The sequence below is a fragment of the Caloenas nicobarica genome, chromosome 1 (assembly GCF_036013445.1).
Source record: "Caloenas nicobarica isolate bCalNic1 chromosome 1, bCalNic1.hap1, whole genome shotgun sequence".
In the NCBI taxonomy this organism is placed as follows: domain Eukaryota; kingdom Metazoa; phylum Chordata; class Aves; order Columbiformes; family Columbidae; genus Caloenas; species Caloenas nicobarica.
In genome coordinates this window covers 93716884-93742718 of record NC_088245.1, presented here as the reverse complement: position 1 = coordinate 93742718, position 25835 = coordinate 93716884, and the positions used below count along the sequence as shown (strand labels likewise).

The 25835-nt window shown below is 37.9% G+C and overlaps 1 protein-coding gene across 1 annotated transcript; it reads left to right on the top strand.

Moving 5' to 3' along the window:
• Positions 1 to 1708: 1708 nt before the first annotated feature.
• Positions 1709 to 24952, top strand: LOC135994977 (suppressor of tumorigenicity 14 protein-like). The gene is made up of 17 exons (XM_065645936.1): positions 1709 to 1789; positions 2118 to 2286; positions 2945 to 3069; positions 3965 to 4032; positions 5012 to 5193; positions 5290 to 5328; positions 6618 to 6837; positions 9455 to 9594; positions 11087 to 11184; positions 12235 to 12347; positions 13275 to 13408; positions 17156 to 17263; positions 18360 to 18479; positions 19104 to 19287; positions 19985 to 20256; positions 22010 to 22146; positions 24794 to 24952. The coding sequence occupies exons 1-17, from the start codon at positions 1709 to 1711 to the stop codon at positions 24950 to 24952; spliced, it is 2349 nt and encodes a 782-aa protein (XP_065502008.1).
• Positions 24953 to 25835: the final 883 nt, after the last annotated feature.

The window sequence follows — 25835 nt, the reverse complement described above, 5'->3', positions numbered from 1 at the left end:
TATGGATGGAAGTAACAAATATCCTTTCATCAAACCTTGGTGAAAGAGGAAGGGACTGGTTTTGCAGTGGTTGTTCTATGCAGATGGCTGGAGACATCTGGCACCCAGTGTTCATTTTCCGGGCACCAGCTAAGTGCATGTGCAATCATCTATTGGCAAGCTGAAGAAACAATTGGCCAGCTAGAGACAGAGCTTAGGCCATACTTAGTCATTTTCTCTGAGATGTGTTGCATGGCCCAATACAGGAGTGACTGTGAAGTAGCAATCAACTGTTAGTACTATTGCACATACTACTTTCCCTACCTCCCCCAGCTACAACATCTGAGAGAGAGAGAGAGAGGGAAGGAGAGGAGGAGGACCGCAGAAAGTGAATTCAATCATGTCAAATCAGTAGAGTCCTCATTTTTGGAGATCAGAAGTTCTGCGTTTAAGCTTGAAAGAAAGTGTTAGTCTTATTCCTTCTCCAACTTCCATTTTAGTTAACTGCATGGTTTGCAGCTACTAACTCTTTTGTTTCCTGCTGTAATTTCCCCATATTCAAGATTATTGACAGTTCATCCACTTGAGAATTTGTACTCTTTATCTGCAGGCAACCTTAACCAGATAAGTAAATATGGTGATGTGTGTTATTGCACTGATCTTGTCCTTGCCAAAATAAAACTGATGCTTCTACCCTCTGAGAGGTATCTTAAACTGCTGGGGAATTAGGTTCTCCAACTGTATACAGTTTAAAAGAAATCCTGATACGATTTTTAGAGATGATGCAAAAGAGGTTTTATTTTCTCTAGGCTTTTTTTCTGAGGGTTTCCCCTCCATGCAGGAGGGGGCAAAGTATCAGTCAATCAGCAGGTTGTGTGTGTCTCTGGAGACAGGCTGTTGAAAAAAAAGAGGACTTGAACAAAGCAGCCTGTCTGCAGTTGTAGTTTGCATTCCTGAGCGGTGAGGATTGCCTTCCAGTTAATCACTTTTATGGTCTCTGTGTGAGTGATGTTGGGGTTTGTTTGTTCCCTTTTTGTTTCTGGAGCTGAAGTTTCTTGGGCCTGTCTTGTTTTTCCAGGTTTTGTTCCTTGTTCAGCTGCGCTCTGTCTCTCTCTCTTATTTTTGCACACACATCCTTGATTTCCTTATTTCACATGCAGAATACGCACACTTGTTGGCTTGCTGTCTTAAAACTGATTTTAATTCCAAACAGGAAATGTGAATATTAATTGCTTTGCAATTAATATTTGTTCTGTGTTATTGGCTCAAGGCTGGAAAATTCAGGTGTTCTGTGGAATTGTGCATTTCCTCTCACAAATATTTCTGTAGATTCCAGCAGGTGTTCATTAGAAGTTGCCTCATCTAGCTTGCTCTGGGACTTTTTAACCTGTAGATTGCTTGCATGTCCTTAGCTTTGTGTGATAAATTATTTCCTGTTCTTGTGTTTCTGAAAGAAGTGGGTAGCTGATCTGTTTTCAGATGATGGGCTCCATATCCTCCTTAGCCATCAGGGAAGCAAAGAGTTACAGCGATGTCAGCTTTTCCTCTCCACCTCCTTTGGTTGCAGATGGGCTGGCTCCAGCTTCCAGCAGCATGGCAAAGGTGAAATGAGAGAAGCCTGGTGTGCATGGCAGGGAGAGCAGTTACGCTATTCTGGGTTAGGTTTAAGAAATAAGATTAATTTGGGACTCTGTTATTAGGTTTGTGAGAAGGTGTTTGTCAAGTCGTCATGATACGGGCTTTCCCCTCCAGCCAGGTTTCTGTGTACAGCATACCAGCTCCACACCACTCCGAGCAGACTGCAGGGCAGGTAAGAGACACCAGCTCAGCTTTACAGCAAGAGCACAGCAAATGGTCTTTCTGCCCACTCTGGTGTGCATTGACCTCTGCTTTTCATATGCAAACTGCTCCTGATCAAAGTGATAATTTTTCCCTGCACTTGCATAGCTTGAAATGCATGCCACAAACAAGCAGATGAGAAATATGTGGATTTCGTGTGTGACGTATCTGATAACATGGGAGATATTGTCTCAATTTAAACATCTCTAAAAACTGAAAGGACAAATATACTAAAATATGGCACAATAGCTCTTCTTTTGTTTTCTTACCAATTGATGCCTTCCTATGTCTTTCTCTAGGAAAGTCCACACATTCACTACTGCCTGTCCTACCGAGAAGGCTTGTGTCAGAACTACCATTTCTTCAAATGGAGGAGGTTGTGTTTCTGGAGACGATGGCTTCTAGGACTATTGCCTATAGTTTCTTTAATAGTTACAGTAACTGTGCTAGTCCTGCACTATTCATTCTGTAAGTGTTACTCCCCAATGTGGTCTGGATGGGATAGGTATTTTGCACTGTGTGAATGATTAGTATGAAAGGCTTGGCACTACGCAGATGAGTGCGTATTGCATGTATAAAGGAGACTTTCCTTTCTCCCTAATGTCTTTGCTAAGGCAACAAAATGAATAACAAATAGCAGTTGATAGTTGCACAAGAATAAAGAAGGTATATATTTTATTTCTAACTTTTTTTGTCTCTGCTTGTGCTTATTACAACTGTCATCTTTCCCAAGAATTTATAGGAATTAACTGTTCATCTTCTATTCACTTTTTCAAAACAGAATTGGTACCTAACTTCTGTACACTCCTTCCTAGATCTCAATTTATTGCCTTTAAAATCGTCTCTCCAGAAGGATAGCGCTGCAAAAAAATGGAATTTTAACAATCAAATCTTGCTAGTACAAATACCTATCTGAATTTGTACTTCATCCCTCTCCTTTGATTTTATTTGATCAATGGGACTGACTCAGCACTATGGCTATTATTGTGTGTTTCTCTTAAGAACTAATGCGTACCAACGCCAAGGACAAATACACATTTCTGCAAGCCTCTTGTTCTAGAAGTTTTTCCATAATGTTATTAGGTCTGCTAAATTGTTTATCTTTTTTTTTTTTTTTCCCCCTCAGCTCCAGCTTTCTCCTTTATTTATATTGGTGGAAGTGTAGAAATTCCTAATTTGACTTACACAAATGACCTCAATGATCCAAAGTCACAGAAATTCCTCCTACAAGCAGAAGCAATCCAAAATTATGTAAGTTCCAAGATAAGTTTAGCAGTAATTTTAAAATATTTATTACAGAATCAGATTGAGAATAAGGAGAAGAGCTCAGTTAGTCACACAGTTTTTTTCTTCAAAATAGTAAAAGTTAGCAAGTGCCTTGGTGGTGTACACCTTTAGGAATGTATTTAAATGGTTGGGGCTGTGTGTCTCATGGTAAGGCCAACATTTCCTAGGTAATAAAACCTGGGGATTTCAAGGTTATGGAGAGATTATTTTTCTTAAAGGAATTAGGAGCTCATTTTTTATTTTGTTTTACTTTACTCAAACACTCTTCCTTGCTACATTTTTATCTTTGTTTTTTTTTTTAAGCTATAGCTCATATTCGATGCTTGACTTTCTGTTTTGTTTTGTTTTCCCTTATTCCCAACAACAATGCTTGTTTTCTTGCACTTCTTCTGTGAGTTCCTGTTTGTGAGATCAATAGTTTCCTGGGTACATGTGAACAGCAGTCTTAAACACAAAGCAGTTCTCTGTTAGACTGTATTTCCCAAAAGAGCTAATCTAGTGTTTCAAAGCTGCTTTGTGCACAGTCAATAGGAGATGTTTATGTCCAGATTGCATACTGGAAATTTAAAGACCAAACCAAAAATATAAATATATTCAATAAAGATTTCTTTTCCATGGCTAATTATCAAGAATTATCTCAACAGTCTTGAAATGTGATGTGACTTAAAAGTAATTTTTTTTTAGTGGAAATGAATGTAAATTTTTGATCCTTATTTAATGATGGATAGTGCATGTAATATGGGAGGGGGTGAGAAAGGGGAAAGGAAGAAGTAAGACAAATACTTTCTAGCATAAGAGATGATATTGACACTAAAATGTAAAAATTTTTACAATTTGTTTGCCATTATCTAATTGTCAGCTTGCAGAATCATATGAGTCTTCCTTCTTGGGAAAATACTACTTGAAGTCTGTAGTGGCTGCTTTCAGGTACGTTCTGTTGCAGCGCATGTGGTATAGATTTGAGATATTCAACTGTGTTTGTCTTTTTTTGTGCATTTTAAATCAGTCATCTGGAAGAATATGCAGATCTCTACAACAGGGAGTGAAAAATGCAGAAATGCATTGAAGTATGTGAGCTAAGAGTTAAACTGATGTTGTGATTTCTGTCTTACCCTGTAGAATCGGTGAGAAAAATGTGGTCTGAATAATCGTGTCTTGGTTTATGGATTGCCTTGTAGTCTGTTAACCTACTTTTGATTTTTGAAATCACAGTTCAGCAGGGTTTTTTCTCTGCCACTTGCAGAATCTTATTTTGGTTTTGTCTATTTAAATGAAGTTCCATTTTAACTTCTCAAAACAAAACCTAAAGGTATAATTTTGGGCAGAGCACTTCACTTAAGCTCCTGGTGAGAAATGTAAATACACTGAGCTGATGGTGATTACTATCCTGATAGACTTTGAAAATTTCCGAAAAGTCAGTCCATAGGCAATTTTGAAAGAAAGAGTGTGATTGACTGTCTTATTGAATCAGTTAAGCAATACTTAGTATATGCAGACACACATGTTATTTATTTTAACAAGAATTGTGTGAAATATTGTATCAATGTATGAGCATAAAATTATATTGTCTTATGGTGTGAGACTCAACTGAAATATTAAGGGAAATCTATCTAGAACTGTAATATGGTCTTAAAAGTGTATGTAATAATTTGGCAGCAGGGCTAGAAACATCCAATTCTGTAAAAACTATTGAAAGGATTTTCTGTGAGGTATAGTTTTCAGCCTCAGTGTGCTGCTTTTTAAGCAACATATTTTTTAAGTATTTCTACTGTATAGAAATGCAGTTGTTAAACAAGAGAGCTTTTTGACAATGTGCTCAAACGCAACCAAAAACGTAGACCAGTGGAAAGCATGTCCAAAACACTAATTAGAGTGTATTTATGATGCATTTTTTTTCCCTCCACAGTGAAGCAGAGACTGGACTTAGAGCTTACTACTGGGATATGTTCTGGGCACCACAAGATATGGTTACTTCTCTTAAAAAATTAACTCCAGTGATACAAAAGGAAATCAGTAGTAAACAAGCAGCTCATGCATTCAGTTCTTCTGGGGAGGAAGATTTTGATCTTGTTACAATGGAGCTTTTTGGTAACAATGTACCTGTCATTTAATACCTACTTGGATTATTTTTCTTTCTCCAGTTTATGTCTTTGGCTTGTGTAGCTGATAATTATTAAATTTCAGTTTCAGATTCCACAGAATATGATGTGATGCTAAAATCAGGTAATTATTCCTCAATCCCAACTAATATCACTTTTGGGAAGAAATCCTGTAATATGAAAATGGCAGTTTCACAGTTATTCTTATATCTGTAGGACCTAAGACCAAAACCAGACTAGGGTACTTGGTGCTGGTGAGGCCGCACCTCAAATATTGTGTTCAGTTTTGGGCCCCTCACTACAAGACAGACATTGAGGTGCTGGAGAGAGTTCAGAGAAGGGCGACGAAGCTGGTGAGGGGTCTGGAGCACAAGTCTGATGAGAAGCAGCTGAGAGAACTGGGGCTGTTTAGCCTGGAGAAAAGGAGGCTGAGGGGAGACCTGATCGCTCTCTGCAACTACCTGAAAGGAGGTTGTAGCATGGAGGGGGTTGGTCTCTTCTCCTAAGTAACAAGTGTTAGGACAAGGGGAAGTGGCCTCAAGTTGCATCAGGGGAGGTTTAGTTCGGATACATAGGAAAAATTTTTTCATGGAATGGGTTGTGAAGCGCTTGGAAAAGTCTGCCCAGGGAAGTGGTGGAGTCACCATCCCTGGAGGTGTTTAAAAGACATGTAGATGATGTACTTAGTGGTTTAGTGATGGTGTTAGGTTATGCTTGGATTCAATGATCTTGAGGGTCCCTTCCAACCAAAATGATTCTATGATTCTATGACCTCCCTGGCCTTGCTTCACATAAAGGCTGAGATTGAAATACCTTACAGGTTTTATTCTGATGTTCTTACTAAAACAGTTGAAATTTAACAGTTCTCACTGAATTGCAATGAGCTGTGGCTCCTTTTCTTGGCATCTTTTAGAAAGTTACTATATAAAATTATACATAATTTATTTGCCTTGTGACTAGATAATTTTGGTTATTCATAGTTATTGCTCAGTCAAATACTGTAGAGCTCTAATTCCCTTTGGCTGTTTCCTCCATATCAAGCACACCTCAAGGCTGGCTTCATCTTCTTAGTGTTCTCATTGCATAGAGGGGGTGAAGAGAAAATGACAAAGGAGTTGGTAGGTTTCAACCAGAGGTGGTAGCAGCCTCAGCTCAGTCCCCTCCTGCTTGCTGAGTGTATGATGAGCCGATGGTGTTATGCGTTCTTGGCCAGAGCAGGGGGAGAAGGTGATGCAACCTGCTAGGGAAAAGGGAATAGAATTGTAAAAGTAAGGGAAGAGGAGATCAGAGGAGTCAAGAAGTGCAGGTAGGTGATGGTTGCCAGCTCTTCTGAAATTTTACCCATAACTTTTACTATATTTCAGATACACAAGTTCTTTTTTTCTAGCCACTGATCTAGCTTCTTTTGTACAGCAGTATCCTTTGACCTGTATGCCAAGCCAGGTAACAACAGGACCCTAACTCTGATGAATCCCAAAAAGTCTTTTTATCAATGGAGGCTGCGAGTTCCTTCCAACTATGTGGTGAGACTGGTAGTTATCACGTTCCATGGTGTCACTCCAGAGAGCTGTGCATCACACCACTTATCAGCATATGATTTCCTTCTTCCTCTGCAGAACAAGATCATTACAAGGTATGATAGTACAGAACAAAGATGTTTTATTGAGCCGTACAGAGACTCTCTGAAACTGTGATGATATCAAAACTATATCAAACAGGCTTCCAAAATGTAGAGACTCTGGATACGACTTAATTAAAAATCTTGTATAAGGCTATAAAAAGATCTTCTATGTTATTTCCGCCCTCCCCGCCCTCAATGAATTATGAATCCCTGTGGGTTTTTTCTACATTATGACTAATTTTTACTGGTTTCGATTTCCTGCAGTTACTGTCACAACTCAAACAGTTACGGACTTAATTTTCTTTTTTTAAGTATTATATTCTGTTACTTCTAGAAAACAGATGTTTTACAGCAGCCCAGGCAAATCCCTGTTTGTAACAGGAGTGTTGTGCCTATGGAAGGCTACATCCTCAGAGTCACTGTGAAGTTCATTTGCATAAGCAAGATCAGATGATCTTGCAACCATCGGTGACCACACTGCTTCCACTTTTCAGAGTCAAATTTCATGTATGGACATGTTATTCACCACGAACCTGTCTTTTTAACAAAATAAATACGTTTTAGAATATGAGGATGGATGCTTTCAAGGGGGGATTTTTTTAAGAACTTTTAAGAAAAGGCTAGATGAGCGGGCAGATTCTGTTAGCAGTGTCTGAAATGCGCTTACCTAGTAGTGCTTCAACTTTAAACGAGTAGGTAGTCCTCTTCAGCCCTATTAACAGACTTCTGTCTCTCTTCTTATGCAACAAGGTACAAGAGCTTGCCATTGTTGGTAGACTGTCAGAAAGGCAGGCACGGAGAGAGGACGGGGTGTTTGTGAAGAGTTAGATTGTAGCATAGCATGAAGAATCCCATTCCTGATGCTGGGCTGCATCTGCTCTGTTGCTGACTATCGCTTATTGCTGGGACCATTACTCCATCGTGCATAATTAGCAATGCCTCAGCTTTTTAGGAACCAGAAGTGTAGCCAGGCGTGTGCATGAAAGCACGTGGAAGCTAGCAAAACCAATACAGGTGTATGATGTAATGTGTTCAGAGAACATCGATGCAGTAAGCTGTAAGACAGAAAGTTCAAGAATGTGCATTGACATCTGTCTATCAAAGAATTAGAACCGTATTTGCTGGTTGAAATGCTGTTAAAAGCCCTATGGTACCTGAAAAAAATCAACTTTTTTGGTTATTTTCATTGCTAGCCTAGGAAATGTGTGGTTTTGCATATGCTTATTAGTTTTCTATTTAAGTTAAAGCAGCTAGTCACATACTTAGGACAGATGCAGTAGAACTAATTACAGCATATCCCATAACCATGAGAGCCAGGAAATATTGTACTATAGCCATTATTCCTTGATATCCAGTTCTAGGATCACACACTATGACTAAAAAGATTCTCATCAGTTTCTGTAAACTGCAGTAGTACAGCTATTCGGTGACAAATACCGAGGAGTGAGTGAGCAGAGATTGCGAGATGTACTATAAAAGTAGACATCACATGTGGATGACTCTTCTCATATGTGCTTGCCTTGCCTTTCTGATGATACTGTGACAAATGGTACAGCTAGAAGATAAGCCAGGCTGTCAAATGGGTAGAAGATCAAGATGCTGAAAGATTTCCATGTAGCAGTGGGGAGGGGGCTCAAACTGTTGATTTTTATAAAGGATTTGACAGGTATTATGATAAAAAGGATTTAATAATGTCTGCAAAAGAGAAGCAAACCAGAGATCTGTTGTCTAGTATCTCACATTAAATGGGAGCAGGGAATAGCTTGCTAAAAGCAGAAGAGTACTACTTTCAGTTTAAGGTTAAAAATTTGATTTTAATGCTGCGACTTTGGATCTCAGTGACAAGTTGAAGAACTTGATGTAAGGGTGTGACAGAAATACTCTCTTACTGTGAGGTCTGATCTTAATTGTTTTAATTTGTTGTGCGTAGACAAAGAAAAATATGTTAGAAAATGTTCACATGTGTATTTGTAAAATTAATAAAAAGAAATCCAAAATATACTGTGGATTTCAAAATAGAAGAAATACAAGAGTGAATCTACAGATGCAAGAAATAGCATCTCAAATTACAAGTGATAGTAAGTATTCAAGCTTCAGCATAGAAACTAACTCATCATTATTTAAACAAAAGAACAATGAGAAGAAATCGTTGCCATGCATGTGGCTCCACATCTTGTGTGACAGCTTTTGTAACATGAAATTAAGCTAAATGTTAATAGACTGGAAATGCTTTAGGCTTGTTATGTGTTTCATAGATGCTACATGATGCTGCTGCACTGGCAATTGTTGCCTTTTCAGTGCTACCCACTACTACTCAGTACCACTATCACTACTGAACTAATGAAATCATCTGGCACTACCTTTTTTATGTTTCTACAGGTCTGAAAACTCCAGGGCACCTGTTAGGCAAGAATACCTGTGATGTTCACCCTGAGTGACTCAGCCTCAATGCTGGGAAACTCTAGCATCTTGTGTAATACCAATTGAGTGGAACAACAAAAGGGAAGTGGTAGTGAGGGGAATACTTCTGAAACACAAATGACCGGATCAGTGTTACTTCTGCCCAGTTTCTCAGCAAAGATAACTAGAATGTGGGAATTTTTTTAATGCAAGTTTTGTAATATTCCAGATGGTGTGGACCTGGGGCCTGGACTACTCCTGTTGTACGTTTAACTTCGTCAAGTAATGTAATGTTGCTTACTTTCTCACTAGACCAAAGAGAAGAAAGCAACATATTAAAAGCTCACTTTCAAGCCGTTCCTAAAATTGGTAAGTAATTAATAGAAACAACCATCTGATGCATACACACTTATTCCTCTTGTTGCTTCTGAAAACGCTGATATTGCCTGAACATATCTGGGCGGAGGGAATGTTGGCATTTAAGTCAGGGAACTGGCATTCCGGTCAACTTAAAAAAATATGTCTGAGAAATTCATAAAGAATAGAGAATATTCTTTGGTCTGGGACATTTTTTTCCTTCCTGATTACTGCTCAAGCCATCTTTCCCAGACACTACTCTTTCTACACTGGTAACACTGAGCAATGGCAACAGAGCTGCCAGCCAGGTAGTGGTGCAGGCACTGTATATCTAAGCAATGCTAGATAGCCCCAGTGGCAGACCAGCACTTGTATCAGTTTTGGCAATCTATCCTCGGCTCAGGGAACGCATGTATAAGGAAAGTGGAAGACAAGAGCAAACACCTTCTGATGCGTCTTTGATCCTTTTTTGAAAGCACTGTTCAGTGTAGTTAACTGCATAAGAAAAGTGTATTCAAGACCAAAGAAATATATTCCAAACCTATGGAGTACTATGAATTTTGCAGGAGTTCTGGGTGATTAATGAAGTATTATTTTGAATAACAAACCATAGTATTTTACAGGAGATACAAGAGCTTCACAAATGAAAGTTTAGCCACAGTTGTTTGGTAAGGTTCAAGTGAAAGAATTTTGACAATTAAGCAAGTGATCATTTTTTAACTTGTGGAACAAATCATAGAGGATAGCGTGTGGATAAACTTCTTCAGAGCTAACACATTACAGTTTATGTCTCTGTGGATGCTGCTTAGGCAAATACTCATCCTGCACACATTACAAATTAGAATTGATTCATTGTCCTGAAAATGGGCACTACAAATGACATATAGCCCAGATTTTGCCACAAAATTTTGCTATTTTCAAAATAGTCCTAATTTCTGTTATATTTATATTTGCATTTACTATGTTATCTGAAGGGGAAAAAAAGCACTAAGGACTGGATTTCTAGAAGAGTTCTTGGTATAAGATAAAATCTCTAAAGATACTGTTCCAATGGGGCTTAGATTTTCAGATTGAGAAATGACACACAAACTTTCTGGTTTATATGAAACTAATCAGAGTTTTCACTAGATGAGGCTAATTGCTTTTTAATTTTTGAAACTGTCTACAGAAAGATCAGAAGTAAATTGGAAGGGGGAGGTCTCTTGTGTCCACATTTAATTGCTTCCACTTACCACAAAAGAACATCTCTAAAAAACACTCCAGTAAGGGATTTTTTTGTGCTTATCCTTAACTGTAATTTGATCCAAAAGTAAGAGAAATTCAGAGTGATTGGTAAGTGGAAGTTACATGATTTTCTGTTAATACAGGCAAAACCTGAGTTTAATACTATCACAACCCACCTTCCAGCTCTGTATATAGAGGAGGGTTCTATTAAGTGAAGTAGGCTCTGCACTTTAACCTGGCTGAGATAACTGTGTTCCTTGCTGATATATTTCTCTCCCAGTGTGTGGTGGTCATTATATTTCCTGGAATGGGACACTGAGTTCCCCTTATTACCCAAGTTACTACCCGCCAAACATTGACTGCAGCTGGATCATCAGAGTAAGTGCTGGGAACTCTTCTAAGTAGTGATGGACCTTGCTTTATGTGATACAGACATAAAATTGGGAGAAAGGGCTTTTGATGTGGGTGAAATGAAGGTAAAACATACTAAGACCACTGCACCTGACTTCTTCTCGGGCACCCATTTCTTTTCTGTCCTATGTACAAGTGCCAGCTATGGGAGGGAAACACTGCCAGCTTCCAAAAGGTTGAGTATTATTAATGGCAGAAAGAAAGTGATGGGTAAGATGACAACTCCTAGCAACCAGTAAATTTTGCTAATAGTCAGAGATTTGCTTCTATGTCAGAAAGAAAAAATGGTCATGTAAACCATGCCACATATGATGGAGACCACACTGTATGTCCCTGAGCTCTGCAGAAACAGGACCTTCTCTCACACAGAAATTCAGCTCTGGGTTTCCAGCAAGCCCTTTGGAAGGACTTAGAATCTGCCTATGATTTCCATCAAATTCCTGGTGTGTTTACCTGTTGCTACATTAAGCGTTTCACTACTGTTTTGACTTTTCCTGGAAAGGGATGCTCCTCATGTCAACAAGTTGGTAACAATCTCTACCTCTCATCTGCTCAATGAAAATTTTTAGCAGATAGTAGCACAAAACTCTCATTTGTATGCAGGAAAGGGAAGAAAAAGTCTTTCAACAACAGAGAGATCATAGCAAATGCAGTTGAGTGACCAGCTACCATAGATATCTTAAATCTCCTATTGACCTACAGGAACATGTGGCAGTACAAACATAGCATGAACTTCAGATATAGTGCTTTTACTGGCTGCAGGAAGGCTTATACCTCTTTATCTGGCACAGTCTGGCTAAAGTTGAGTCTTAAAAGGCTTCTAAGCACGTTTAAAATAGCAAAATTTTTTTGGTTCTTCAAAGGTGCTCATTTGCATCATCAAAAATACAGTCTATTCAACCTGATAATAAGTAAACCAAGATTAGATTTACCATCTTAGAAGCCTGGGCCTTTTCATTTTGTGGATGTGTGTGTCACGATATTTATCCTTTGATTTTTTTTTTTTTTTTTTTTTAGGCACCATCACCTGGGTACAAACTCTCATTAAAAATTCTCATAATACAAATTCAAGAGAAGTCTCCAGGATCCAGTAAATGTGATAAAGACTGGTTAGAAATTGATGGGGTTAGGTGAGTAAATATACTATTTTCTGACATGTTAATTTGCACTTTGGTGTTCTGCACAACATCCTGTACTTAAGAAAAAACATCTCACCACTTCCAGTGCACAAAGATACAGTTCAACAAGAATTGGCATGCTTCCACTGAATTTTGGCAAAATAATGTCCTTAATCCTGTCCCAGTACTGAACATTTGTCACCATGTTAATTTAGGCTTCCTGCTTTTTCTACAGTGTTAGGCATTTACCTATTGTGTTTTTTCCCCTTAAGAGCAATGGAAAAGTGCAGTATTATACGCAGTTGCAGTTGAACTGTAAATTCCTGGCAATGGTCTTGACATGGGTAAAGAGCTTGCATCATCTGAAGTTTCATTTTCTATACTACTTACTCTTTAGTGGATGTAATAGTTTTCTGTAAATAAGACAAATTGCGATGTGTGCTGTTTAAAAAAATGCAAACAAACCCACAAACAAAACAAAACAATACAAAACCGAAAAAACCCAGACCTGACAAAAGAGTACTCAGAGTGATTTGTCTCTTGCAAGGGGTGTGTTGAAACCAGAAACAGCTGTTGGATTTGGCTGTATGACTCCATTACTGGATTTGTAGCTTTTGGGGTCTGCAAACCCAAATGGGAAGTCTGAAATCAAGCATGTTTAGAAGTGGTTTGGATTTATAAGGTAGATTCTGACATTGACATCTTGCTGTATTTTCTTTCAAAGTCTGCTAGACCCAGAAGAATTGTGGAGTGGAAGACATTTGTAAATAAGCTTTCTAATATCTCTGTTGGGCTGTTTTAATGTTAATAAACCAGCTGATCTTTATTGTATTGCTTTAAAGATTTTTGGCACTGGTACCCTTCAGGAAAAGGAGAGGCAGCTGGGTGGTAATGGTCGGTTTGGTTAGAAATTAATTATTCTCACTTTTGTCTTACTAGATACTGTAAAGCTCTTTCAGAAAACAACAGAAATAAAGAATATGGCTATTCTGTCACAATCAACTTCCATTCCGATGAACTAGTCACCCACAGAGGGTTTTATATTGAATACAAAGCCTTCAGTCACACTGATCGTAAGTGAATAAGCATGCGCTCTAAGTTTTAACAAGAAAACTTTGAGAAACCGTACTTGACAGACCAACCACATACAAATCAACCTGCCTTCTTTTCTTAACCTAATTGCAAGAGATGTTTAAAATGTTATTATGTATTTAATTGGACAAATAGATGTACAAGATTAAATAAAAGATGCTTTCAGTAGCTAGTACTTGTTTTCTAACTTTTAACAACACTTCTGTAAAATGGGAAGTAAAATTTCCCAATTTCTGTCAATATAATTATTTCGCATTTTTCTTGCCTCTTAAAATAACCAAGCTGCAACATGAAAATAGTGTGGCAGAGAGGCTCTAAGCATGACTTTTCTGCCAATACAAATTAACTATGAATAGTTGGTCTTTTCTTTAAAATCACAACTTGATGTGCTCTGGATTGGATTACATGTCTAGGCAAACTATTTAAATTTTCACTTAGGGCAAATGAGGATCCCTTGCTAGCAAGTGTTATAGAAATATGGCTGGTTTTCTATAGACGTTTACTGACTCCGCAGTCTCTGCACTTCTGGAGCAATATTTTGTTTTGGGGGAGCGGGGAACAAGGATTTTCAGAAAATATATATGTTTACTTGTGATATTTCTTAGAAAAGATAGGTCTGCAGCATATTCTTTGTAAATGCCTTCTCTTTAGTAGTTTCCAGAAACATTCTCTCTTTTTTTTTTTTTTGTCTTTAAGCCAACCAACTTTTTTTTTCCCAATTGACATCTAGGTAGCTAAGTTCTCCATAATTTCAAGATCAGTTCAGTTTGTGAAACCTCTTCAGATCCTCGACTTGCTTGACTGAGTGTAGTTCTGTTTGTTGCTCACTTAATAGTATTTATGGATTAAAATCTCTAGTGTAAATTTGTGCTTCATGCCTTTCAATATAAATAAATGGCAGATGTTGTGACCAGTCACTCTATAGGACTCAGATATTTTCAGGGATTTCTTTTTCTACCAGTACATGTCTATTTCTGCTGGAAAAAGTTAGAAACTCTGCTGTGTCCTGTGGTTACTCTATTTACTGCCTCAAAAATGGTTTGGAGACAAGTCAAAGCCTACGAACACCTTTGTCTACAGAGAAAGCACCCAGTCTTTATTGTGTGTACAAGTGTCTACTTTGTGAGTCCTCTGTTTCTAGTGCTGAGCCAGCAAGCTCGAAGTTGTATAATCAATCCTTAGTCACAGTCTTAAGTATCTGTATTGTGATGTGTCAGTATCAAGTTGACACAGTAAGGGCATTTGTGGAGGGTTATCTCAGAGAGCAGAATGTATTGAGAGAACTGGTCTTCTATGACATCCTTGCTTGTAGCAATAGTAAGAGGGAGGAAAGAAAAAGATTAATTTTCTTCGACATCTTTAGTGTCTGCAGTCACCTACATCGGGTTAGATTCTTGCTATTGTTTGGAGCCTGCCAAAGCACGATTATTAAAATCACAGTCTCTGCTCTGAGTTGATCTGAAAAGCAAATGCCAGCCATCAGCAGAGTGACTTCAGCAACAGCAAAGAGAACAGAGAGACACTCTTGCTTTGAGCCAGTGCTGACTGACTAATGTGTACTTTTCTCCCCCCAGTGTCACATGCAAGGCGGTAAAGAGGACTAAATGGCTCCAGATTGGACTTGATTAAACAAACATGGGACATATGTGTTTGGTCTTTAATCTCATTAAGCTGTTAATTTGTCTATGGTGCTACAGGGGAAAAAGTTTAACTTCACTTGACCTGGGCAGAGACAGGAAATTTTTGCCACAGATCATCTGTGTGTAGGGCTTGATTGTTTTTGCTGGCACATCTGTAAAAGCGGAAGAGAACAAACATTTTTGATCTATTGCAAAGAAACACCTTAGCATCAATATTAATTGCTAGTTTAAGTGAAGTGAAAGAAGTTATTGGTGAAAGGCTGTTTCATAATGAATTTTCTAGATTTGAAAAGTGTTTGATGAAGCACTTATTCACATCAGACATGAAGTGTAGAAGCACAGAGTTGAATTTCTACAACATCTTAATGTCAGGAAATTTGTATTTATAATACTAAGGAGAATGCCTAGTTCTGACTTTTTTTATTTTTCCCCCTCTCTCTCCTTAGATGTTCCTGTATAAAATATATTATCTTACCAAATTGAAGAGGTGTTCACTATCAGTAGTAATTATGTATCTGTGCTGATTCACTTTAAACCCTTTGAGTGAGGCAGTGAATGTTAATTTTCTAAGTCTATTTAGGTAGATTTAACTCAGATACATTAGATACATTTAACTCAGACTACTTGATTAAAGTCTTTGGCAGATTACACCAAGTAAGATAGCATTTCCTTTTTAAACATTCAATTTAGTTTATAAATTACACCAGCCTTAGTTTTTAATAGCCATTTAAATGTTTCTTCATGATACAGTCCTACATAAATGCATTTAGACTGTGACAGCCTTTCTGGTGCCAATAATTTCTTATTTTTCTTGCTTGTCCTTAGATGTACAGATAGAACATGCATTCCTTCAAGCAATCAGTCTGAAGGCTGAAAAGGCTATTCAGGTGGTAGTGATGAATTAGATTGTAGTAGGGCAGTTATCTCTTGTTTGTGTTCTCCTGTAAAGAGTTTGTTCTAAGAGGTTTGGAGACTGGATGAAATTCTCTCTCAATATTGATGGCTATCTTTAAGATCACATGAAGGATGTGGGTGAAGATCTGAAAGTCTGGAGAAGAGGTTGTGTAATGTATCTGTTTAAAGAGTGAGAGAAGAGAAAAAATGTGAAGGAAATTTTACTCTGATCTTTACAAGTTAAGCTTCCATAAAAATATTAAGTGACAAGTGGTCAAACTAAACTATTTGTAAACAGTTAAAAAAGTATTAAAAACCAACTTGAAGTTTTTTATTTTGTTTTAGTTCTCTGCTGTAAGAGGATAAATAGAGAAGTTGTGCTTTGACACTGTCTTGTGTGATAAACTTATCAGTAAGTAAAAGAAAAACAGTGAGAAAAAAGAACAGGAAACTGTTTCCAGAGAATGATTGCAAATGAGTCATTGACAAATGGAAGGATATTTTTATTGTCATTCTGCCAGTATCTGTTATGGGACATCTCATAATTTTTGTTAGTGATCTAAAAGATGGATTAGAGAAGATGCTTATGAAATAGGAAAAGTGCCACACAATAGAAAGAGGGACGGATTTATAAATGATCCTGACAAGCTGGAGAATGTATATGAAGAAAATGATATTCCATTCAATAGAGACAAGATCTGAACTTTGATTGCTGAAAGATGGCTCAAAAGCTGGCTTGAGAGTCACCAAGTTATACAGTTTTCTGTTTGTGTTTTGTGTTTGGTTTTTTTTTTGTTGTTGTTTGGTTTTTTGTTTGTTTGTTTGGGGTTTTTAAAGTGTAAGACGGGGTTTTTAAAGTGTAAGACAGGGTTTTGAAAAGATCTTCCCAGTCACCAGTAGGAAGGCTTCAGCTAGAGTACTGTATCCAAAATGGACACTGATCATCAAAGAAGACAGGGAACAATGAAGAGATGCCAGAAAGAGTGACAGAAAGTAATCCAAGGTCAGAGAGCATAACACAAGTGAGGTAATGTGACAGGTCTCTCTGTCACTAGAGGTTATCAAAACCAAGGGAAACTAATGTCTGGCAGAGATGGCACAGTAACATCAAGGTGATCTCTGGTAGGGACAGTAGCACATGGCCGCTAGCCAGCTATTTGGATCATAAAACATTTACAGACCTTTCTTTTTCAGGTTGTAATCCAGAACAGTTGAAATGTGGTGATGGGAAGTGTCAGCATCAGCATAAGACTTGTAAAGATGATGACAGCTGTGAGGAGGACAGTGATGAAAACAACTGTGGTAAGTATGTATATTTTTAGCTGTTTTCCAGAAGATGATGGAAGGCAGAAGCAGGAATGTACTTATTTTAATGGATAAATACAATATTCCAATGCATTTTTTCATAGCATAAAGTGTAAGTTTCATAACAGTGAAAACAAAACATGCAGAGTATGACTAGTTCTTGAGAGAGTCTAGACAAGAATTTAATGAAGCAAAATTCAAGATAACAGTGATTTTATGTAGATGACCTAGCCACAGCTTGCTGGTGATCCCATTAGAAGAGCACTTTTTCCCCAGCTGCTGCCAGATCACTACCAATTAATGTAAGGTAGAGAGACATAACAGCTTTGAGACTTTTGCCCTTTGCCACATACATGGTCTCTTTACTGTAGATCCATCATTGTTATGGACATTGCTCGTACTACTGATGTCTCCCTGGTGACTTGCTGTGTTGTCTTTATAATTTCTGCCTTGTTGTGAATCTTAGGTCCTTGAGGTAACCAGGAGTATGTATTCATTTGTTGAAAAAAAAAAAAAAAAATCCCTCACACTGTTCAGATGTCACTGTAAACAACTGATAATAAAAATGATAGTAATAGAAGCCTATTGCTGAGATACGTCAGGATTCCCACATAGTAAACTGTGATAGTGCTTAGCCAAAAATGTATTGGAGAGGAGGTATAAAGTTTTTCCATAATTTTCTTAATGTTCACTTAAAAACAAACAAGTTGACTTCCAGGTGTTATCTGCTGTGAAGATTTATAGTGTGTAGTGCCAGTAGTGCTGGTGAAGGTACAACAACAGATCTGACAAGACCAACTTGCTCATTTCAGAGTTAAGTAAAATGGGAGTGAGGACAGTTGGAGGCTCTTCTGTCTTTTTCCTCATTGAAGTGGAGACTGAAATTGGTGTGGTCATTAATCAGAGTTGGCCATATGCCCTGTCCCCTCTTTGCAGAGAGACCAGTTTACACCAATACAGACTATGACTTCAAGCAGGCTGAAATGTGTGGCTTTGAACAACTTTCACCAAGTAGGCTGAACGTGCAAGTCTTTTTAATAATTTGAAACCGTGGCTCCAAACATGTGACACAATCTTCTCTCTCTTATTTCAGCCTACAAAAGTTGCTCCCCTTATGCATACAGATGCCTCAATGGAAAATGCTTGCTCAAACCAAATCCTGAGTGTGATGGGAAAACAGACTGTGCAGATGGATCTGATGAAATGAACTGTGGTGTGGTAACATTTATTTAAAACGTAGCTAATGACTTGGGAAACTGAGTTAGGAATTTGTGCTATGGTCAAGTATTATTGGATTAAGAACTCATTAAAACAGATGTGAACTGATAAAAAAATAATGTCCTGGTAACATTTGTATGAAAATGTCTATCTTGAATTTTGCACTGTCTCATTTTAAATCTGCTGATCCATTCTGTCTATAGTGACTTATTTCAAGCAATGCACACTTCCAGGATAAGCTGGTAGATCTTCGTTCTTGTTTGAGCTGAATGAAATACAGCCAAGGAGCTGTGTATGTTAGGAGGGAAAAGATATCAGATTTTATTCAAGTGAACTTTTGGATAAAACCCAGCTTAGAATTGTGCTTAAATGTCTTTTTGAGTTGCTAACCTCTTTAGAAAGACATAAGGATAGGCAATGATTGGTTTATTCTTGACCAGCCCATTAAATGAAAATAGGCAAGTACCCTTACCTTTTTACCAATTGCTCAGTAAGAAAATACTTGGTTTTTTTTTCCTGACAGCTTTGAGGTCTAGGGAAAAAAGTTTGTGTGTTAAGCACACCAAAGTGAAACGACCTTGTGTTTTTTGTTACTATTTGATCCAAATATTTCTGTTAGCTTGTGGAAGACACCAGCTTAAGAAAAACAGAATTGTTGGAGGTGAGGACGCAAGATCTGGAAAGTGGCCTTGGCAAGCAAGTTTACAGATGGGAGCACGTGGCCATGTATGTGGTGCATCTGTTATTTCTAATAGGTGGCTCATATCTGCTGCCCATTGCTTCCTGGATTCTGATTCTGTGAGGTATGAAGAAGTTATCCTGTTACAGGTTATTCACAGTTTAATAACCTTACAGTGTTGCTTTCAAAAGTCTGCAGCAGCTATTCCTTGTCTAGATAAGTTGATTCAGGGTATAACTCTGACATGATATCAGTACATGAACCCTCAATATTGTATTCTGCTGGCTTCAAAAGTCCTAAGTATCTGAAGTAATTATTTTGCCTCCATCACCAGTGAATTCTGCACGATAAAACACACTGTTTTGTTAGATGTAAGTAGACACCATTTTTTTTAGAAGAGAGGGATTCGCTAAGTAGAAGCTATGGCCTTTTCTCCCAAGAAAATGAATATTTATTGTTAAGCGGAGTGTAAAACTCATCAGTACTTGGTTTAGGTACTGTAAATTGGAAAACCATACCTCCTACATGTGGCAAAAAGGAAATAGAGTTTAATAATACACTTTTCTGTCTTCCAAAGCATGGTGTGTGTCAAAGAATTGGTCTTAGAGCTCTGGGAAATTATTTTCAAAATTGTAAGTAAAAGCATTACTTAATGTTTTAGAAGACAGAGACTATAGCGCATCTATCTTCCTAAGTGGTATTCTACTCCATTCACATTGTGTTTTGATGAACCTCATAAAAGACAGAAAAGTAGATAAAATGGAATGAACAGACACTCTATTACTTTCCAGTGGGATGTTCTAAAAACATTCTTTTTACAGATACTCTGTTCCTTCGGGATGGAAAGCATATATGGGCTTACATGCTATTAATGAAAAGAGAAACCATGTAGCTGTGAGATCTATCAAAAGGATTATTGTTCACCCACAGTATGACCAATCTACCTCAGACTATGACATTGCCCTGTTGGAAATGGAGACGCCTGTGTTCTTCAGTGAGCTGGTACAGCCCGTTTGTTTACCCAGCACCTCTAGAGTATTTGTTTATGGAACTATCTGCTATGTAACTGGCTGGGGAGCCATGAAAGAAAATAGTATGTTCATTTCCTGGATATACTTCTTGCGAGTTTGGCTTAATTTTAAACTCTAACAATAAAATATTTGTAGTCATAAGAGAAAATACCTGTAGTAGGTCTATAAAAAGCTGGAAAATATCCCCCTAGCTACAGACTGTGAATTCTGAATATTTACTTGGATGGCAGGTGATAAGCGCCAATACGCATACTCAGGTGTCACAGATCATTGAAAAGCAAATTAACATAAATTTACAAAAATCTGCTCCTTTTCATACTCAATGGCTCATTTTATCTGGTGAATAGGACATAAACAATCTTACAGGTAGAGAAAATGGTGACTTGCAACCATTGTAGGGAAAGAATTTGTCTCTAAGACTGTGTTTGACAATATGGGGCCATGAACAGCCCCATATTGTGGAGGTTTTTTTGTTTTGTCTGTCTTGACCAAAACCAGTTTAATGTATGCCCCATGAAGGGTTCTGCCTGTGCAGCTTAGAATCATAGAATTATAGAATAATTTTGGTTGGAAGAGACCCTCAAGATCACCAAGTCCAACCATAACCTAACTCCGGCACTAAACCATGTCCCTGAGAGCCTCATCTATATGTCTTTTAAACACCTCTAGGGATGGTGACTCAACCACTTCCCTGGGCAGCCTGTTCCAGTGTCTGACAACCCTCTCCCTTATGAATTTTTTCCTAATATCCAACCTAAGCCTGACCTGGTGCATCCTGATTCCAGCACGGTGCAATAGGGAGACAGGAAAAAAAACCAAAGAATTGGAGAGGGACAGCGGGGAAACCCATGGGATCTTGGCACCGTCTTAGTGTCAAACAGGAGCCAGCTTTGAAACCTGGGCTTAGATAGCTCCTCAGCATTGTAGTTGTCCCCACAATTGCAGAGACCTGCTTCATAATGTTTGATCAGAAGCCATATGCTATGCTAATTCTAGCTTTCTTAGTATGCCTTTTAAAAAAGAAGACTTAAATCTAGATAATAACATAATAGCCTAATGGAGTGCAAGTGGCTTTACAATTGATGCCTTCTTACAATGTCTTGCTTTTTAACAAAATAATGTAGGTAGTATTTAAAAGTTGATATAATGGCACATGGAAGAAAAGCTTATTTTTCTATCTTACCTGTTTCATCCCAACCCACTTTCAGAGTCAAATGAGCAAACAAACCAAAACCCAGTACTTCCTCTGATTGTCCAGGTATTGAAAAGATTGTATTCACTGTTGGGCCAAAACATGACATCTTGTGCCAATACTATAGTAGAGAATTAAGCTCTTATCATGGCTTGTGACTTATGGACTTGATTTTAAAAAAATATTTTTCCCCTCTCAACTTCTTTCCTTAGCTCCTTCTCTAGAAGTGAGAGGATGGAAAAGAATGTAGAAATCTCATTTAGTAGGACTTGGGCAACGTTTGGAGCACAACCATAGTGTAAATAACAACAAAAAGCTTTGGGCATAATTTGAAATGGCATTCAAAATTAGTCAATAATTTGCATGGTGCTTTTACCATTTCCTGGCAGAACAAGCTCATAAGGATAAAGACTAAGGAAATGGAAAGGTGGTGCATGGGGACCTCTATGTCTAGAGGGTAGTATAGACAACAGCTTTCAAAAGCTGAGGACAGACAGCTGAGGACAACTGTCATCAGCTGGGTAGATTTTGAGTTTGGAGCAATTCTCTTTTGTTTTGACAAGTGGTATCTCTATTAGAAAACTCCACTGACATAACCTCTCCAATACCTTTTTTTTTCCTAGGTCATCTTGCCAAAACACTGCAGGAAGCTCGAGTGAGAATAATTAACTGGAGTGTCTGCAACAAGCTGTATGATGATCTTATCACTGCACGTATGCTGTGTGCTGGGAATCTTAATGGTGGCGTTGATGCATGCCAGGTAATCTGGAACTTGTAGAAAAGCTTCAATGGAATATTTGTTTTCTTTGGAAAACTGTTCAGAGTTCTGGGTTGTTTCTGGTGGTTTTTTTCTTTTTTTTTTTTTTCTTAGTAATAGAGTTGAGATATCTTGGATGTATGGTTAATTTAACATCACAATTAAAGACTTTCCAAAATAAGGAAGGAAATTTGGCATAGATAATCTCTGAGTCTCTTGAGAAATGTTGCTTTGCAAAGACGAGGGGTAAAATGTGTAGTAAAGAATTCTTTTTCCTCTTCAACAGTTACATTTCCTATAAAAGAACACAGATGTAAGGATAAAGGGAGCAAAGTCAGGGTCATCTAAGATTTTTCTATTAATACTGATTTTTTTTTCCTTTTTTGGTGTCTCAATGTGGGATTAATAAAATGCTCTAATAGTATGATGAGTAATGTATTGTTACAGATACAAATAAATACAAAGACAAAGGTAAGCTAAGTCTGGTAGATGCAGTTATGATGCTGCCCTTTAGTTTCATATGTTCATTCATGTGTATAATTACAAGTTTTGATTACATCATGGTATTATCATAAATTATATGACCTAGTTCATTTACACACACAATCAGAAACTGCTCTTTGGATCTGCTTCAGCTGTCTTGACTCTGCCTTCTTTCTCCTTCCCAGTTGTTAGACTAGTTGTGTACTTTAAACTTATTATGAGTAATATCCACTTTCAAAATTACAAATATTGTCATTATACCAGTTACTGTATAAAGGCAGAGAAATGTGTTACTGATTTTTAGACTGTGCTAATCTGATAGAATTTTTGTGTAATATATACATTTTACTATTTTAATGTAGTAGGACAATTTTTGCAAGACCATTGCTCTTAATGGGTCAGACTTCTTTACACACAACAGACTATTTGCACAATCTTCCTACAGTATCTAAGTTCTAACTCATCGAATCATTACTTTTGTTAACTTTATGTGCAGTTTGTGTATAATCTTAGACCTTGGATCTGTTTTGCAAAACATGTTGTTTGATGTTCCTCCAAAAAATCCATTGCTTAAGAAACGCCCTTGAATTTTTAGATGGACATTTTAACTGATTTAGCTGTATACCATACTGGTCAATCTGTTTTCCAATGTAATATGTTGTGTTTGGGTCAATGTGCTGGCCCTTTGGGCCTTTAAGTTTTTAGTCTGGGTAGCATCTTTGCTATTTCTTTTCTGTCACTAGTGTATTACCTATGCAGTGCTAGAAAGGAATGATGTCAGCAGCTCAGGGAATCCCCACAACACCTGAAACCCTTTTACTAGTATTGCAGACTTGTGGGCATCCTGATTTGTTTCATTCCTTCATGGACACATAAGCTGTGCATGTACTGCACAGGTTACACAAAACTTCCAAACACCCTTCATCTTTAGAGGATGTGATACTTGGAGAGAGAAATAAAGCCTCTTTCAGACTCTGTTTTCTTATCACTTGAGGATGTTTTTTAGCTTCAGTTCCTCTTTTCAAGATCCTTCCTCTCTTCACTGGCATACAGCCCCTTTGGTATTTCAGAACTGGCTGTGTAGTTGGCCAGACTGTACAGCCTCCTTTCTCAAGTCACTTTGAGACCAGCCTTTTGGATTATCAAAACTGCCAGTATGACAACAGCCTGGGAGAGAGAGGAAGAACTGTTCTGGCTTCTTATCACTAGGCAATTTTGTTTGGTTGGATGATGAAGGCTTTCAGTTGTTGCTCTTATCTTGGTATGTGTCTTTCTTCTGGCCTCTTTCGTGTTTTAGCTCCAACTGGGGGCAGCAAACCAAGCCCAGGGTCAGCTTGGAGGCTGCCGACTGCCTTGTATGCACCAGGAATGACTCCAGGGCTGGGCTGCATCCGTAACTGCTCGGAGTTCTGTGAACTGGGCTGTTCTGTTCTGTTCACAGAAGGCATACAGGGTTAACACAATGAAGGACACAAAGCATTTGTGAGCCCAAATACTTCTTGATCCCGTTAACTGAACTACGTGGGAAAATTTTTACTTTTCTAAGTTGCTGTACAGACCTGCATGTTCCCTTTGAGAAGCCAGTTCTTATTTGCACGTTCCCTAGTCTTTGTTCATTCCTCTTCCTCTATGAATGTAGACACAGTATTGATTATGAAACTCAATAATACTTAGTTATGCCTGGTTTGTTCTTTGGGTTTGGGTTTTTTTGGGGGAGGTTGTTTAGGGGTGTGTGATGTTTTTCTGTTCCTATTTAATACACAGTCTAAGAGTTCTGTCTTCAACCTGTGAATAATTTATAGGCAAATGGTAGCAGAATTCCCACTTTCCATCCTGTCTTCTCATCTCCCTATTCGGCCTGTAATCAGTTGTTTTATGAATCCTGTAATGGGTGATTAGCAATGAGTAATTTTTAAAAATTCTTCTTGCCATTGCTTTATATTAGTGTGCTATTTCCATAAGTTAAAATAAATTGAATAAATTTGACATCTAGCTGGGTAGATTCTACCCAGAAATAAGATTCTAATGTTAAATTGTAATTTGAGAAAGAAAGGAGCAGGTATTTACTGTCCTCAAGTAAACTAATTTCTGTTTCAGCGCTCTGTGTGTGTGTGTGTGTGTGTATGTGTGTGCACATGAACTAATGGTTGAACTCCCTTCATTTTAGGGAGATTCTGGAGGTCCCTTGGCCTGCACAGGAAAGGGAGATAGATGGTACCTTGCTGGCATTGTGAGCTGGGGTGAAGGATGTGCTCGGCGCAATCGTCCTGGTGTGTACACTAAGGTGACAGCACTTTATGACTGGATTCGTCAGAAGACAAACTGATGTGCCAAGGAGAAAATGCAGATTCTACAGTAGTCTATCATGCCCGTCTCTGATGATTTAACATGAAAATGCCATGGACTGTTTCTTCATGAAAGAATGAAATTTTTTAATGAAGAAACTCTCATTTGTTGTTCACCTAGCAGTGACTGTTCAGATTCAGAGCAACTTCAGATGCCTTATGGATTCACCTTCCTTATCCCCAGCAGCAAAACCAGCACTGCTTTAAAAGCAAAATAAAATGGATTAGAACCTGTAACAAAATTCCAGCCAAACCTCTCTTTTGCAAATCTTCTTCCCTCTTTCCATCTCCCTAGCTATCCATATATGTTTGCACACACACGTATCTGGATATTCATGGCTGCATCCCATAAATACTCAACTCAATATATATTACCTTAGTGATGTTACAGGATTCTAAACATAAATAATTATTTAATGTTTCTTAAAAATACAAACACTATAACCAGTATAGTGTACAAAGTTGAGATTTTTTCATTCTCTAGTTATGCTGCCACTGCACAACTGTTCATTTCTGGGCTGCAACTATTGGGCTGTCTCTTGTATTTTCCTAAAAACATCAGAGACATAGCTCACAAACGCTAGGATGCAATAAATTTTTATTAAAGAACTGAAAGAGCATCATTTAGGTTCTTTGGGATGATGTTAAATAAGAGGAAAGAAATATAATTAATTAAACAAAAGGAAATGTTAGTGCTTTCTTACATTCTCTTTACAATTTGAAAATAGCTGTAGGGTCTGATGTTTGCAATATGTTTCAAGTGTATTTTCCAGGCTCTGGTTCTCGCAAGCTTTGTGAATTTTAGCATGGTCCTTGTGGGTTTGCATTGCTTTTCCTGATGTCCTTGGTCTGCAGCAAGCAGAG